The 18,268-nt window shown below is 42.3% G+C and overlaps 1 protein-coding gene across 4 annotated transcripts in view; it reads left to right on the top strand.

Moving 5' to 3' along the window:
- The window catches only part of TTYH3 (tweety family member 3), an 84,408-nt gene extending 66,655 nt beyond the window's left edge, over positions 1-17,753 (top strand). For 3 of the 4 annotated variants that reach the window (XM_075830357.1, XM_075830356.1, XM_075830355.1), the window contains one exon: positions 10,807-17,753. In XM_075830357.1, the coding sequence (XP_075686472.1) occupies positions 10,807-10,822 (16 nt within the window). In that variant the 3' untranslated portion in view covers positions 10,823-17,753. Of the gene's footprint in view, positions 1-4,708; positions 4,811-10,806 lie in introns of all 4 variants that reach the window. The other variant, XM_075830354.1, reaches the window with a different exon arrangement.
- Positions 17,754-18,268: the final 515 nt, after the last annotated feature.

Here is an 18,268-nt window from a genome sequence, read left to right as displayed (position 1 = left end):
TTGGCGCCGCATAAAAGCTCAGAGGAAAGAACAATCTACATTGTACCTGAAAAATGTTGGCAAAACATAAGCAAGTGTTGCATGCTACGTGTGCTTAAGACCACGGACACCTTAAGGGGAAGTCTGCCTTATAAGACTTCATATTCGCACGGTGACCTCACGGGTTGCTTAAAGGGGTTGTCCATGACGACCTTTTTTTTACTTTTACGTCCTCATTCGACTGTTTCCGACAGCCCCATTCAAGTCTATGGAGAGGGACAATGCAGTGAGAACAGGGACTAAGGGGCCCCTCATTCTTGGCAACTGTGGAGGTCCCAGAGATCGGTACTGTTCTTCCTTTTATAACCTGTGAGACAGATTTTAAGGGTAAAAAAAAAAAGGGCCGTCTGAGACCAAGAAGAAGAGGAGGCTGTTTTTTTTTTTTTTTTATTTATATAGAACCATCCATGGGCTGTGTCTGGTACTACAGCTTATTCCCATTCAAGCGTGCTGCAGTACCAAACACAACCTATGGACAATAGTGGCGCTGTTTCTAATCCTGGACGAGCCCTTTAAGTTCCGAGGATTTGACTATATATCCAGACATGGGCAATTAGTTGGAACTAATTGAATTATTCATTGGCATTAAGCTATGTATGGCTATATGGACTGATTCCACAATGACCTCATCACACCCAAAAAGTGATGTCCTAGCCGGAGGCTGGCCTTAAAGGGGCCGCGCGTGCGACATCCCTGTACTGGCCCTTATAAGGCTTAGCCACACCTATTCCACATTTAAACCTTTTTTTTTCTTCCAAACATGTTGAAATCCTTCGCAATCATTACAAGGCTCCAGCATTGTGCCCCGGCCATATTATTCTAAAGAAATTTGTACTCTGGTAGAAGTTGTAGTGAAGACAAAAAATAAGGATAGGAGGTCTTGGTGTCTACTAAAGAGATATTTAAACACATGGCCAAAAGTATGTGGACACCTATACATCACATCCATATGTGCATGCACGAACATCTCATTCCAAAACCATGAACATTTACATGGGGTTGATTCCCCCTTTTGTTTATATTCATCCCCTACTCTTCCGGTGGAAAGCTTTTTATTTCGTTTTGGAACATGACTGTAGAGAATCTGTTATATTCAACTCGCAGACCATTTGTGAGGTTCGGCACTGATGATTTATTGGACTCGGCTTGGACTCCGTGCTTCGTGTGTGATCGTCCAGTTCTTCCACGCCAAATTTAGAAAAATGCATAGAATATAGCTAGGGCATGCCGTCAATGATCGATCAGAGGGGGTCCGACCACTGCTGTGGCCCCCACGGTTTACCTGAATTTTGTGGAAAGTTCCACTCGCCATCGACTCTTGCCTGTTCCACTCAGTTTTTTGGATGCTACATGGTCGGCCGTTGGTATTATATACCCCCTACTGCAGCGCTACTTTCTACTAGTATCTATCCCATAGACCAGTGGCAATCGAGTTTGACAAAGGCCCGGTGTATTAGCCGAAACGTTACAAATCTCAATTTGTTGCCCACTTCCGAATAAACCTTTAATTGCATATTTAATCTGAGTGCTCGAGTTTTGTCTTTACAGCCGTTGGTTATAATGGGCTGGTCACCCTAGTGATATGCCATCAATGTCTTAAGTGGGAGAACCCCTTTAAAGGGAATGTGTCGTGAATTGAAAAAAAAATGTTAAGTTACTTTTTTTTTTTTTTTTTTTCCTTCCACAAGGTATGAAGTATTAAAAGTGAAATAATAATTTGACGTGTTTTCCTATGTTGGCCACCAGAGGGAGCACTTCCATGAATTACAGCAAGGTGAATCAGGCAAAGCAATCTGACTTACAGCTGCTGTAAATGTGGGAGGGAGACTCGCCCCCTCCCCTGCACTGGCTGTAAGGCACTTGGCTCAACCTACGGAAAACAGCTAAGACAATTCGTCGTCCTCCACCAAGCTTTACAGTCTGCTCTACATATTTACGCAGTCAGCGGGTCATGTGGTAGCGCCAAACCCAGACCAATCCGTTAGGCTGCCAGACGGTCATTTCAGTGAATGTCTCGCAACTACTCCAAAGTGCTGTACACCCGTCCAGCTGATTCTTGGCATTGCACATGGTGATCTCTGTTAAGTGCATCATCTTCCCCATGGAAACTAAATCCATGAAGCTTTTCTCTGCTAAGCTCCTCGGCATCTCCACTCCGAAATAACCGCATCAATCCGTCTTCAGGGCGACTCGTTCTGATGCGTATGTTGGTCTTTATGGGTTTGGCTGAAATGATCAAACCCACAAATATAAAAAAAAGTGTCCACATACTTTAAGGCAGGCCATAATCTAATGTGTATAGGGGCAGCCTGTCTGACATCTGGGGAACATTCCTGATTCCCCCCCCCCCCCCCCCCCATTGCCCCATATTTAGTCATTTTACATTCAAGTATTCTGAACAGTGTAGTGCAGGTATTATCAGACTTAAAGGGTAACTAAACTTCTGATTGGTGGGGGTCCAAGCACTTAGGCCCCTCCCCCCATCGCTAACACGAAGCAGCAGGAGTTCTCATGTGAGCGTTGAGTTGCTTCGTTTCTGTTCTGCTTTTTCCGGAAGGCCGATGTAGCGGTGTACGGGCTCATAGACTTTCTATTGAGCCCGTACTCCGATACATTGATTTCCGTAAAAAGCCGAACAGAGACTAAGCGGCTTAGTGCCCACACAAGCGCTTCCGCTGCTTCGTTCTAGCGATCGGTGGGGGTCTTCGTGCTTGGACCCCCACCGATCACAACTTCTGACATGTCAGAAGTTTGTTGAACGTTTGGTTAAGTTTTTAAGGGGCCCACACACGTTTTAATCAGCCGCCAATCTATGGGGTCACCAGAATCTGGCACGTTGCATTTCAGCATGCCTGATCCTCTGTTCTCATGGGAGATAAGCCGCTCTTAAAGGGGTCTGGCATCGGCTTATTCTTTTCTCCCCCTGGCAATAATCATGCGCACTCGGCCGAGCGTGTAGGTTTAGGGGGGAAGTTATGGGCCGAACTAGTGTCTGCCCAATGGTGGCCATACGTTAAATTACACACATACATTACATTGACATTCATGGGCAATCTTAACCTTTTTGGATGTCCCTGTGAGGTCGTTGGTGGGTTATACTGAAGTAGTATGGTTTACTTGTTTTGTATACAATGATGGAGGTTGCAAGGAGCAGCGATGTCTTTTGTTTTTTCCTTTAAATAATATAAAACATGATATCGTCAGCCTTATATTAGAAGCGTGCAAAATCGGAGCCAATGGCCGATGCATAAACCGGTCTCAAGAACCAGAAGAAATGTTTACATGCTGTTTATGTAAATGTCCACTTTTTAATATGTTTTTAAGTTTAATATTCTGTGCTGATTCGTTTCTTTACGTATCTTTTCAGCGGTTGGAACTTTTGATACAGAGCTCCAAATCCCATTCGTAGATAGGTAAGTGATGAAATTCTGTCTGCCTGCAGTCACCACTAGGGGGAGCTTAATACATATTCTATGAGTTCAATGTGTAAATAGAAAGTTGTAAGCTCCCCCTAGTGGTGGCAGCAGGCAACCTGAATATTATCGTTTGTCTATGTAGGGTGTTTGGAGCTCTGTATCAGAAAAATGGAGCTCAGCCTGCTATAAAAATATATATTAAGAAGTTAATGAGCACACATTTTTATTTTTTTTACCGATTTTAGAAAAAAAAAAGTGGACATTCCCTGCAAATAGGCATCATATAACCGCATCATTCGAATGACCAGGAGGTTCCTTTAGTTGGAGAATATAAGTGAGATTATAGTAGTAATACTTGGATCACATATAAAAAGAACTGGCTGCTTTCAGCTTTCGGAATTGACAGATGACCCCCAGCGTTGACCTCCTCCCCGCGGCTGCTCATTAAAGGGAAAATCAACAGGGAAATTGAATGGCCGTGCAAGGCTTGACTAGTTAATTAAAACATCACTTTGTCATCTCTCATTGCGTCCGACCGTTGCATCAGCGGGGAAGGCGACACTGGAACGGTTCTCAACAGAGATTTTATTAATGGCTTACGTTCTCCTTATCCGAGCTCCATAGTTGGTCCATCCAATGTGAGATCTTTTTACTACAGTATCGGCCAATCTAGTTGGATATATTTACTTATTTATTGCTGGTAACTTTAATTTAGGAAACGTAACCGAATAAGACCAAAATGATGAGGTTTGCCGATCCCCTCCGGGAACTTGGTGGGATAAGTACGTCTTATTTAGGAAGGTTTAGTATAAGAAAGGTAACGGCTAAAGGGTTGGACAGTTTGAAGGTAATGGGGGATGAGTTGCAACATGTCGGTGGGCAGACACTCACCTGCGCAGGAAATTCCAGCCATGAGTGTTTTTTGAGTCTCCTGCAAAATTTGGGGGTCATTCACTACCAGGTATTGGTATCTAAAGAGCAGAGCTACACAAATGTTCTCTCATTGAGATGATATTGATGTAGAGACGTCTCACGTGGTCAAGTGTTTGTTGGTATCTCTTCTCCCAGTCTTCCCCTCCCCCCGTGTGCTCCCTTTTTTTTGATCCAGGGCTATTCCTGTAGAGTGATAGAGCCTTCCCTCTTGCGCACACATGGATGTTCGATCCACCGTGATGTGTCGGCTGCACTATTTCATGTTTCATGCACGTTCAGGCTCCACTTTCTTTTTCTCTTTCTTTCCTGCAACATCACAGTTGTATTTGGCTGCCATGGACAGTAGCAGCCATTTGAGCTGGCAGTTTAAACCCTCGGACAGTGCACGGACGTACTGGTAACAGCGCTCGCTAATGGAACAGGTACTGAAACAAAGGTCCCTCCTCCCCCTCCTCACTCAACCCGCTCCTTCTCCTTTAACCCTGCACTCTTCTCCTCCTCTTCTTCCTCCTTCCTGGCCAACGCCTAAACTTCTCCACCAACTCCCAAAACACTACAACCAAAGCCTGAAATGGGACAGATCTGTGTTTTATTGATGGCTATAGGCACTTTCTTTATAGGGCGCCTGACTTATGTTCTTGTAGGAAACCATGGATCTCGTATATCGTGTAGAACTTCGGATAAGACGTTCTTGTCCCTCTTTCACCAAGAGGCGGTCCGTTTTAATGAAGTGTCCCAGCATGCTCTCTGCCATGTGAGCATGTGCAGGACAAGGAGATGGGCCGGATCAGCAATCATTCCTCCCCCTCTCCATACTTATTTGCCTAAAGGTTTAGATTATAGTATCCGCTTGGATATAAAGATATTTCTACTGTTCGCCTGGAAAAAATATAATTTTGCAAACTATCTACACTTCAAAACGCATCTCGCTCCATGTTAACTGGTTGCCGAAATTTATATGTCATACTATGATTTCTGACCGCCATTATATGAGCATAGATCATCCCCTACCCTTGACTCTGTTTACTCAAAAAAAAAATGTATTACCTGAAGGAGCACCTGTCTGTTTTAGTAAATACTTGTATTCCCCAAGAAGTAACAATCCGGGAGCATTTTCTCTTAGAACTCTACATTGTGCCGTTCCTCTGTTACTCCTCCTGGAAAATGTATGAATAAATGTAACAACTAGTTACCATTCCCCATATCAAAGGGGTGTGTCCCTACACACAAACTCTCAGCACGGATTGGACAGTGTCATGCTGTGTAGGGACACACCCTATTTACAAGGGAAATGCTAAGCCCAGTTAATTTATTCATACAATTCCTGGAGGAGTAACAGAGGAATGGCACAACACAGAGCTGTAGATGCGTTATCTCATGGGTAGGAAAGTATTTAGTAAAAGACTTGTCCGGAGAGCTCCGAGATCCTCTTTAATAGCCTTTGAGGCATGTTAATAGTCCATCCTGTAACATAATAAGATGTGTTTACAGTAAGTTGTGCCGACAGTATATGACTCTTGGGAGCATCATCCCAGAAATAAATTGTTTTATCACCGTCCTAGACTGTAAATCATCAGGATTGAGAAAAATGTCATATAGTACATCTCAAAATGTTTTCCGGACGCGTCTCGCATACAGTACATGTGGCACTAGTCCTCTTCTATATACTTCTTCCCCAGTGGTAGAAAAAAATATATGTATATTGCATCATACAGTCTGCAAATAATTTTGTGCAATTAGATTTTTGTCACAATTTTTATTAATAAAAACAGTTAAAAGTAAAAAGCCATAAAAAAAACATAAAATATACAAAAATACATAAATAAAAAATATATAAAAGTATAATGGAAAGGATGCATGTTAGTTAAGAGCTTCAAGACACTGTCGAAGGTGGGCTTCACCCCCCCCCCCATCCCCGTCGTACCAACCCCATGATTAACCGTGCCAGAGTTTTCTGCCAGTCGCTCACCCCTTCTCCATAGCAATGGCTGTGCCAAACATGCATATTCCTTACCTGTCAAAACTTCTTATAGATGACAGTGATTTGTATATGGCCGTATTAAAGTATCGTCATCTTCCCTTACCAAATGTATCACCTGGCCCTTCATCGTAAGGTGATGTGAACAGGTCATGTACCTGCTCAATGGCCATTCTTAATAGGATCCCCAAAAGTGCCTGTTCGCAATAAAATATATCAATGGAAATACAAAACTGGACATTTTAGGATATAAACACTTTTTTTGAAAGCTTGTTCTCTGCGCTGACGGATTTGCAGGAGAAATCGAGAAAGTTAGGCGTCAAAGGAGTCAGGCAGCCTTACCCAAGGACATCTGAATGAAAGGATCCTTAAAGGAGTTGCAGGAGATTAGAAAAAAAAGGGTGTGGGTTTTTCCATCTCTTATACATTAGATGTGTCTGGTTTTGCAAGCCAGCACCATTCAAGTGTATGCAAGGGAACTGCAATACCAGAAACATCCTATGGACAAGAGTGGCGCTGTTTCTCAGAGACCCTTTTTTTTTTTTTAATCTTCTACAACCCCACTCAATTATGGGTGTCCGTCTCGATAAATTTGTTTTTCAGCACGCAGCATACAATCTCTCGCCTAGTTTTGTTCTGGTCGGAGATGTTTCAGCTGACGGACCATCTAAGTGCAGTTCTGCAATGCTCATGAGATCCGTTGTATTCAGTGCCATGATGCCCTTGCAGAAGCGTCTGTTCGGGCTCCATTTATGACTTTTATACAAATTTGGTCTTTATTATTGTACTGGAGTACCCCAGCCTGAAACCCTGGATGTGGATGTTGCTTTAATCGTAGCGATCACTCCATGATCACATTTCAGCCGCCCTGACACTTTTCAACCACACTCCTCCGCACACGTCCTCTTCATCCTTGCTTGATCCCTTCCAGTGGATTCACGCTGTCTGTGCTTCTACTATGTCTGAGCGCCTGCTGTGCTTCTTTCTATTCGGCTTTGGCTGCAGCCGCCCACACTTGGCAGAGGGTAGAGCTGTGGCACAACGTACTGGCTCGCTGCATGCATGACGAATCGCTCAGCTTGCAAACCTCTACCCCCAACCCCCTCTCACCGCTCTCTTGGGTTTGTCATTTCTAGAACTCTGGGGCTTTAAATTGTTGGTGTTTTTGTTCTCTCTTGTTTCCTTCCCCTCCACAGGTGTTAACACATTGACCTTCATTCCTGCAGAAAGCAATGACCATTCCGTGGATTTCCTGTCATCTCCCTCCATTGTTTTCATGGCTGTTATTGTGTTACACTTACGGTCAGGTGACACAGAAATGTAGACGGAGGGAGCTCAGGGAATAGAATTTGCCATTAGAAAATCATTGTTTGACTAAGTAAACTTTGAGCATGTTAAAGGGAATGTGTTGCTAGAAAAAAAAATTTTTTTTTTTTTTTTTTTTTTTTTTTTAGTTAAACAGTTAGTGTGTAGGTGATTAAACATTGTTCTAATTTTTTTAATTTTTTCACGAGTCAGGAAATATTATAAATTAGATTCTAATTTATAACATTTCCCAGTGCTGGTCACTAGATGGAGCAATTCCCAAAATTGCAGCATTGGCATGTGGTAAAGCAACCACATTGCTTTATGCTGCAAAATTTAATACACACTCGCTCTAGTGAGCTCACAGAATCCCCCCTCCCTTATCCTGGCTAGTGCCGGGAGAAACGAGGGGATTGGACGGTCAAATCTCCTACACTGTGTGTCGCCATTTTTTTAGCTAACACACAGTGTAGGAGGATTAGATACAGTAGTAATCACACAGTAAAGCACGAACATACACAGAAATAACTTACCTGCTCCTGCCGCCGCCGCTCCCCCTGGTCTGTCCGCTCAGTCTGAACCCTCCGCTCCAAGTGCACAAGACCGGAAGCCGCGACCGGAAGTAGTAATCTTACTGTCCGGCCGCGGCTTCCGGTCCACAAGAAAATGGCGCCGGACGTCGCTCGGCCGAAGACCTTCAATTTGGACTGTGTGGGAGCCGCGCATGCGCCGTTTCCCACACAGACGGCGTACAACATAGTGGATGGAACGGGTCCCGTTCGCATTCTCTATGGGACTGTATGTGCCGTATTCCATGTCTGTATGTGTCGTTAATCGACACATACAGAGATGGAAAAAAAAATGGCAGCCCCCATGGACAAGAAAAAGTGAAAAAAAAAAAGTAAAACACAAACACACAAATAAAGAAAAAAAAAATTTAATAAAACACTAAAAGCAAATTGATATAAAAATTTTTTTTTTCGTGACACTGGTCTATTAAGATCCGGTCATTTAATGGAGGATGCTTCTAGTCTCTACCCAGTGCTAGGAGAAGTTTTGTTTTATCCCCATGTAGTTAACCGGGTATTATACAGTTATACAGAGGCAGGACTGTAGAGAACTCGGATTTCCTGTCTCATCCATGCGGGCCAGTCAGCAGACTACACTCCATAGTCGGTCCCATTTACAGGCTGAAGTTAAAGGGATTGTCTCATAAAGACGACCCTATTTCAAAGCCGCCTAGGCGATCAATGCATGACCGACATCTCATATATCTGATGTTCCGTTTGCTACATGGCGGATATTCAAGTGACGGGCGGCCATGTCAGACATGGGTGGCTCGAGTCTGTCCGAGCAAGAGAAGATGTTAAGTTCATGGTCTATCAACTACATAGAGGAATTGTTCAATATAACAAGTTTGTATGCTAAGAAAGTTGTTCTACACTCTTCAATTCTAAGAATAATAAGAGGCCAGATGGAAAATGTAAAGGATAATATTTGCTAGGGCATCCAAAATGCCAATTAATCCCATCAGGACAGGGAGAGTGCTGCACCGTAGTCATATACCCGCTCTTACACAGGGTTCCTATGGACGTGTAGACGTCTGTGCACAGATGTGTGTGATGGTTATCACTTCATGCCTGACTTATTGGGTGTATTGACAATCAGCCGAGACTGTTCTATTTGGGGGGCAGGACATATATTGGGGGGGGTCACTGATCTTACCTTAATTGATCGACAATTTTTACCGCAAAAATAATTCTGGTGATTCCCCGCTGAAGAAAACTATTATTGTGATATGCCAGGAGCACGTTGTGTTCACGGTCTGGAGAAGGGACAGAAGCCTGGATAGGGTGGTTTACTGATCCTTTTTTCGGGTAGAGCATTATACCAATAATAAACTGTTTCATTACATGGAAAAATATATCCTTGTATGAATGGAGCGCCCCCTATGGTTACCATTGGCTTAACAGTCAGTCAATTCTAGCATCATTGAAAAGTGAACATGGCAAAAAATATTTTACAGTGTTATCTGGAAACTGTCAGTTAGATGCTGTTGGTGGATCTTATTTGGCTTTATTTTTTTTGCTTTAATTATCTCATCGCATGAGTATCCAAATATCGGGGTAGAGTTATCAATGTGTTTAGTCTTCACAAATAATGTGTCGGGATAGGTGGTCATGGCTTCAGATTCGTGTGGAGTTTGACTCCTTTATTAACATTTTACAGCCTGGCGTTGCGTTTCTTGGCGCACGCTGCACTAGGGGAGAGACTGGCGCTCCGCTCGTATGGTGTGCCAGTATTAATAAATCTTCCCCGTTGTGTTAAAAACTGCTGCCATTGAAATCAATAAGCGGTTTCCGTAATGCTTTGATGGTTCAGGTATTCGGTGCTTCTTTTCCTAGAATCACTCTTTGGCTAGTAGACGGGGCATACGTTGGGGGGGGGGGGTGGGGGACCCACTCCTAAAGTTGGAGCTTCACTTTAAGGACTTTCTGAGACTAAAACATTAATAGACTATCCTTCGGATATGACGCCCGGGACCCCAGCTGACTAGTGAATGAGTCTGAGCTGCAGTACCAGGCATAGACACACGTACGGACAGGTCACTGTGCCTGGATACACATTGAGGGGGGAGCACCATGATCCTAAGGATAAGTCATGATTGTTTTATTCCAGGACAACCCCTTTAAATGTGTCCCTCCACTTTTAGAAATGTCTTTGTCGAAACTAGGGAAATATACACTTATATATTGTTGTTTCTGTATCACTCGCTGGTGGACCGTTCTAGCGTTTAGGGAATGCCGCTGATAATAAAATGATCTTATCCATGTACATTGGGTGTAGGTGGCGCAGCTTATATCTCATATCCGTAAAATACAACCTCCATTAGCGTCCTTTGTTCTGTTTCATACATTACGCTACTTCATGGTTTTTTTTGCCATTCATCACAGAGGTCGTGTTTTAGATTATCGGGTCAGATTGTCGTCATACTGTTGTGTATAATTGTTCAACATTGCCGGTTATCCGGAGGAGGATAAAGCGGGTGCTTACAATTTAGATTCCAATTCTGGGACATTGACTGTGCTAATTTTTTGTTTCTGTCTATTTCCCCCCCCCCCCCCCTCCTCCCAGTACACGTCAAGCATGAGAGCGAAGTATCTGGCTACTAACCGCCCGGAATCGGAAGCTCGCCAATAAGCGGGTAATACAGACGTCTTCAGACAGAGATCCACCTGCCATAGCCCCGAACTCCTCCTGCTGTGTGGTTCAATGTGTCTACAAAAAATGTTGGCGTTCCTAGACACCCCTACCTGTACTTCTAGCCTTCGAACCCTGCACCCTGTCCACGGGAAGAACAAAGAAAACCGTTGCATGGAAACGTGGAATTACAAGTTTCTTGAGACGTCCCCCGGAAATCGCTGACCTCAATGAGGAGCTCATCTCTTGTCTTCAGTCCAGGAATCTCTCTCAATCATCTGTATCTTTATATAGAGACCTCGGTCTCTCCTGGGGTTACACTTTTTCTTTCACGTTTCTCTTAATTCTGCCTTTTCTAAAGGAATTCAAAAAAAATTTCTTAAGCGAAGACGTGCAATTTTATTTAAAAAAAACAAAACGTATGGAATATTTTAATTTTGTACTCTTTTTGCCTATGTTTTTAATATTATAATTTTGCCCCTCCTCCCATGCATACAAATCCAATGTGTTGATTTCAGTATTATTATTGTAACCCTTTAAAAACCACTTAATGATATTGAAATACTTTTTAGTGCATTTTTGAAAAAAAAAAAAAACATTCGCAGGGCTGGCAGCAGTTTTGTCACCAATGACCAGACTTTCTGTGCACATTCCATATTGTAAATTGCATGTTGTGTTGCTCATCATGCTTTGGTGCTTTACTGCATTTTGTCCTCCTGTGTAACGCCTGTGGTTCAATACTCTGTAATATAATAGGCTTCTTTGGTTTCGATTACTGTACAGTTAACTCCACTGCAGTACACCTGTACCCGCCTGTGTATACTTAGTATCACATACCTGTACACAATCTATTTCTCTTACAGGGCCCCTGTAGGGTGTTAGGTTGCTTAGAGAAACCACTTAACTTTTTCCCTGAGTGACCATCATTTCCTTTCCAAAATTACGTTTGTTGTCATGTGACTTTCCATATGCTATACAGGAGACTCCCTCTCTGTTCTACACAGACTTGTTTTAGAACCCTCCTACTCGGGCAACTAGAAGAATGAGAAATTTTGTACAAGGATTTCTAGAGCTTTAAGATAAAATCACACAAAAACAATTGGGAAGGTGCTTGATGAAGGTTTTTTTTTTGTTATATATTGAGGGGGGGGGGGCTTCTTGGGTGGCGTGATATTGGCATTGTATAGCAAGAAGCGGTAAACTTCAAGACTTTTTTCCCCTTTTTTGAAGTGATTACTGCCGTTTACTCCACCAGTTCTGGTGTGGAGAATTTACATTTTTGATCATTGAAGTAACCGCTGTAGCTCGTCATCGGGCCAGTTTTTTGCCTTTTGTTGGACAACGAAAACCACTATGTCTCAGAAGAGAGACCTCCATTAACAGCCCCTCGTGCTTTTTTTTACTCAAATGGTGGTTAATCTAATTGGCACTGCTACTAATGGATAGAGACAGGAGATACAATGCATGAACATCTATGACCTTGTTATGAACTATAGAACATGATCATATTTGGGTTTGCTTGGGATCTGAGGTGGGGAGGGGGTTGACTATCCACCTTACAATCAAGTCCAATTAATTTCCCTTTTTTTTTTTTTCTTCTATAACTTCATTGTATAAATTGTTGGTATTTCCTCTCTTGTCCCACTAACTCACACAACTGGTGTCTGATTGCCCTTATTAATGCCAAACATCAGTCTTCATTTTACCTGAGGACGGAGCCTGGATTTTTTGGTCCTACCTTTTACAAATACATTTGTATATTATTTATTTGTTTCCTTATGGCCATAAGAAACATGAGATTTTAATCAGGAGAACAAGTTGCTACAACTGGATGTTACTTAAAACCTCACAGCCTACATTCAAGATGTCTACAACTGGAGGATTCCAACTTCTATCACTGGTGCTAAAGCTGTCGAGCTTGATCGTCCATTGTCTCAAATCTTAGGGATATAGTAATGGGATTTTTTGTTGTTGTTGTGCAGATATCCCCTAACCATTTTAATGGGATGTGATATGTACATCGTCAATGTACCGCACCCCACTAATATCATGGACTTTTGCCATCTTGGAGAAAACCCTTCGGACTCCTTTTTATTATATAAATACAACATCAATGATGTTTTGCATCAAGTCCTAATGGCTTGGACCACAGGATCAAAAACTGAGCCACGTTGATCCAAATGAGACCATTATGGACTAATCTGCCACTTAATTTAGAAAGCACAATGATGTTGTTGGCACTTAAGTTTTTGCTTTACCGTTTAGTTGTTTTGTTTTTTTATATATATATATTCATATCCTTGACTGGAGCAGCCAAAATGGGGAAAAAAATATGGTTGTACCTTAACAGACATCTTGAAAATGTGAAATGTAAATAGCATGTTTGACTCTGTGTCCCCTGTAAAAGATTGCCTTGTTATTGTAAAAGGAAACCAACTCAAGACACAACAAATCTTGAATTATTACTGTAGTGTTTGTGTCCTCTTTGTGATATTAATAGGTTCAACTTGCTTGCCAGTATTAAGAAATCTGGGCTAAAGTCTAGTCTTTTCAAATCGGTTTTGGTTCTTGTAAAATGCTTGAGAAGAAAAATATTAGGAATTTGGTCGAGCTCAACATTTGAGTATTGGGATATAGATTTATTTCAGCCTGTTCTCTTGCAGGAAGGTAAAAACTTGTATTGTAAGGATCAGTCGTCTGATGTACATATGTCTATTTTACCTTCCATCTAATAAGAATTAGGTCTGGGTTACATGGCCACTTTGGAAGTGTGATGATTCAAAGTCAAGGTGTGACGCAAAAGGTGTAGTTGCCTGCAAGACGTGGCACGGTGATCAAAGTAAGGCCGTGTTCACACAGCATAGTTTCCGGCATATTTTGGAGCATAAACCAATTGTATTACGCCCCAAAATACACTTGAATTCCGCCTGCAAACGCCTCCCCATTGACTTCAATGGGAAAGACTCTAGTTGATGTGAAGCATTTTTTTACGATGCTGATTTAAAAAATACCTTGTAAAAAATATTCTTTGTAAAATAGCAACGTCACTTCTTGAGCTTTTTTTACCAGCTGATTTTACCCATTTACACTTCAGAAAACACGCTTGCTTTGAAATCTTCAGTTGATTTTTGTTGGATTGTGATTCAAGTGAAATAATGTGTGTGCCATGAATCACATGAACGTGGTAATATGAGACTTAATGGAATTGTCTGACTTGGATTCTCACACTAGAGGACCCACATGGACAACTCATTGATTTCAATATACATTCTGTAATGCTTCATTTCTCCTGTGGTGGCGCTCCAGGAAAATGAAACACCTACTCCCCCACAGTTTACAGCGGATTGCTGGGGGTCCCTGCAGCAGAATACAAAAAGAGACTGTCCAAAGTGACACATCCAGTTTCTGCAAAATATCACATGGAAGAAGGCTGACATACTCCATTTTTTTGGGTGTTAAAATTAAATGGAATTTTTTTTGTGATCATTTCACAGTTTGAGGCAATGATTAAAATATGTCTAATTGGAAGAAAATAACACTTCATTTATCTGGGCAGCGAAATCTTGAAATGTTGAATAATCTAATATTTTGATCAGCTCCGGCCCACCTACACTGGTCATTGGTTTGGCCCCATAAGTTAAGGCCCTTTAATAGGGCAATGATCAGGCAAACGAGCGTTTATAGGAGCGAGCGATCGCTCTCAATCATTGCCATGTGTAAACAGGGCAACGATCAATGAGCGCACAATCATCCGCTGATCGTATCATTTATGCAGCAAGAAATATCGTTATCGGCAGCGCATCTCCCTGTGTAAACGGAGACGTGCTGCCGACGTGATCGTAATGCATGGGGAAGATCGTTCCGAATAACGAGCGCTCGTCCACATACATAGGTCCTTGTGAAAGGAGCAAACCAGCGCCGATCAACGAGTTGTCTCGTTGATCGGCGCTCGTTACGGCCAATATTGGCCGGTGTAGAAGGACCCATACTATGGAAGAGCTTTACAGCCTCGGGACTGTCATGAGGTTCCATATAAGGGACAGAATAAACTCCTGGGTGATCTGCCCTACATTGCTTTTGGTGCTTTATGATCTTTTTGTGGCGCTCTCTATGCAATTACTTGATTTTCTAGAATTTTTGGGTTGGCTATACAGACTGGTGTGTTTTTACACTTTGCAGAATGTTAAAACGCGTGTGTGGTCTTGTTACTGTCCTGGGGTTCAGTCTATTGGCCGTTTCATCTTCTCGTGAGCCAAGTGTATATAAGAAACCATTTGATATGTCTGCTTCGAGCCTTTCGACGCATGTTTAAGGGTTAAAAAGTAAAAGGCCACAAACCCGATTTCCAGATTATTATTTTTTTAGCCTTAATTTTTTTTTATATACATTTTTTTTTTTTCTTGATTTACATTATATGTATCTTAATTATGTGTTTGAATCTAAAGCCACAATAGTCTCCTGCTTTACTTGGTGACCTTTTATAGGGGCCTTGACTGTGAAGTGACCCGCCCCAGTGTAGATTTTGACTTACGCAATAGGTCTATTTTTTGCCTTTTGTAGTTACTCTTATACCGAGACATTACAATTCAAAAAAATTCAATAAATTATTTTGTAGATCCATTCGGTCGCTCATTAAAGTAAGAAGGCGGATGTCTTTTTGAGCATTTTTTAGACATTTTTGTAATTTCCATTTTTGGATGAAATGTCTTCTTACTAGGGAAAGAAAGCAATACGTTGACCAATGCTGGTCCGGTTCAGGCATTTACGCTCTGGGGGACGATATCCATGTTTGGTTTTTCACGGTGCATCTTGTTGCCTCCCCTTGAGATTAAGGGTACCAGAGGTATCTGGCCTCCTCCTCCCAAAGAAATTGACACGTACAAGCGGCCCACGTAAGAATGTGGATGTTAATTGACCGGTCCAGGGCGATAAGTCAGACCAATACATTTCTTCTGCTTGGTATCTTGTGTATGGCTGGATTAAATGTGGGGTTTCTTTTTTAGATAGAAGTTTAGCATCAACTGTTCAATCAAGATAAGAAAGAAGAGACCACCTTGTTTTTCTAGAAACTGCACCACCCCCAGTCCATTGGTTGCATCTGGTATTTAAATAGAGATAAGCTGCAATACCATACACAGCCTGAAAACAAGGGTGGCGCTGTTTCTAGGTGGGATGGGGGGAGGCAGGTTTGTTTTTTTCTTCAAATTTCTGACAACCACATACAATTATCACATTTTCATAGTCCAGTTTTAAGTAAAGTAAATATATTTGATATGATTCCATTTTGACTTGTTGATTTTATGTCATATAATCACTTTTTATTGAATCTTATTTTGTATACTCTCTAACATCCCGATGCCTAAAAAAAATACCTCCAATCAGAAGCAGGCTGGGTCTTCCACGAGAATTATTCCATCATACCCTTGTCGGGCAGAGGTAATGGCACATACATTGAATTCTTGTCAGTGACTGTAAATAACTGGTGCTGGACTGAATCCTCCGTCGTGAGCGTTATATACAGGACATGTGCAGTTAAAGGAACGGTCCTGGAAAAAAACGGATACTGTGCTATGTTTATTGCAGGGCCTGTGAGGTGTCACATGACTTTTCTCTCTTGTTCTTTGAATCCCTGTGTCATGCTCCGCCCCCACAAACCCTGCACTAGACATGATACAGTATCCGTTTTGTCTGGAGTGTTCCTTTAATATATTTATAAACTACAGTAGCATAGTATATACCCAACATAGTATCGCATATGTGTGCAGAATCTGCTGTTTAGTGTATTTTTCAGGTTTGGGCCAGTTTTGATTGCCTAGCAACCACGTGACTTGGTGACTACCTCGTCCCTACACGTAGCAATGTTAATGGTCACAGGAAGTTCTACCAATACTCTGCAGCTATGTGATAAACGGCCTTGTATTAGGTCCCCACGCTCATTAACAGGAGAAGAAATCTCATGCAATTGCAGGAACGAGAAGAATTTGTCACTTATTTGCGCGCCGGCAGCTCAGAGCGTTCTGGGAGTTGTAGTTTCACAACCGCTGGAGAGCCACAGGTTGGTCTAGAGGAAGGATGAGAAGGTGTCATTGAGTAAGGGTAAGGCCAAACGGAGCGGCACTGACCCAGCCGCGATGCGGCCAACCACCGGCGTGGTTGTCAAGTAGCCTGTTAATTGCCGCGCGGTGTTGTGGGTAAAATGTCCATTGACCTGCAAAATCGTGCGGCCATTAATTAATTCCCCACTTATGGCCATACGATTCTGTAGGTAAAGGTCCGTTTTACCCGCAACAACGCAAGGCCATTTATTTGACGGCACATTGCGCTGGCGAGGTTGTTGGCCGGGTCGGTGCCACTCTGTGGCTTTACCTCAACCCTGAGACTCCAGACGTCTCCTATGTAATTGGTCACAGTATTGTAATATCTGCTGAGAGTTCTACTCTGGGAGGAATAAGAAAGTCCTGCCGATTCTGGATCTGCCATCAATTTATATTGTGTTGCTAAATTGATTTATGCAGAAAGTCCATGTGTCCTATCGCATACAATTCATAATATATATATAGATAGACATGGCTATATTTCTAAACCATTGTTAATTTGGTTGATCTTCTCCTGCACTTGTTTTTGCACATTCGGCTGATCTATGGCCCCTTTTCTGCCCCTTTTCTCTCCTCTCTGTATTTTGCTGGATCCTCTCGTTTATAACATTACCCATTCTGTGCCAAGAAGAAGGGGTCATAGCCATTTTAATTTTATTTTTTATTTTTACTGTGCTTTTTTTTTTTTTACAGACCGGAAACTTTACAATGAATCATAAATGTAATTTCTGTGGTTACAAGTCAACCTGGGTATCCTGTTTTAAAATAAAATTCCAAAAACCTAAAGATTTATTTGTTCCTTTATTTAGATGTAAAACATCTCCAGCCGTGAATGGAAACTTAAAGGGTTATTCCCATTTTAAGCATTTATGGGGTATCTGGAAATGCCGGAGAGTGGCCAGTCCCACCTCTGGTCCCCTTTCACCAATTTAGGGCCATGCAGTCTCCATTGAGTTCAATGGAGAGGTGGTTGCACTTTCACGTGGACCTCTCCTTTTGAAGTCTTTTGGAAAGGGCATGTGTGGCCACCTCTATTGAACTCTATGGAGAAGTGGGACCCGCACCTATCGGGCATTTATGGCATGTCCTGTGGAGGTGTCAGAAATGCTTAAGATTATGCTTTAAAGGGGCTATGTAGGGACCAATGTGATACACTGCTAATATACATTCCGGTCCCCCGTCACGCTGATTCTGAGATTATTTTTTATAGCTCTGCCGGGGGTCCGGAAGTCTAGGGGCACATCCTTGTTTGATGACGATACGACTCTTCGTCATGTGACACTCCCCGATAGATACTGACT

The sequence above is a fragment of the Rhinoderma darwinii genome, chromosome 6 (genome assembly GCF_050947455.1).
Source record: "Rhinoderma darwinii isolate aRhiDar2 chromosome 6, aRhiDar2.hap1, whole genome shotgun sequence".
In the NCBI taxonomy this organism is placed as follows: Eukaryota; Metazoa; Chordata; class Amphibia; order Anura; family Rhinodermatidae; genus Rhinoderma; species Rhinoderma darwinii.
Note: the sequence above shows the minus strand (reverse complement) of the source record. Positions and strands in the feature narration are given on the sequence as shown.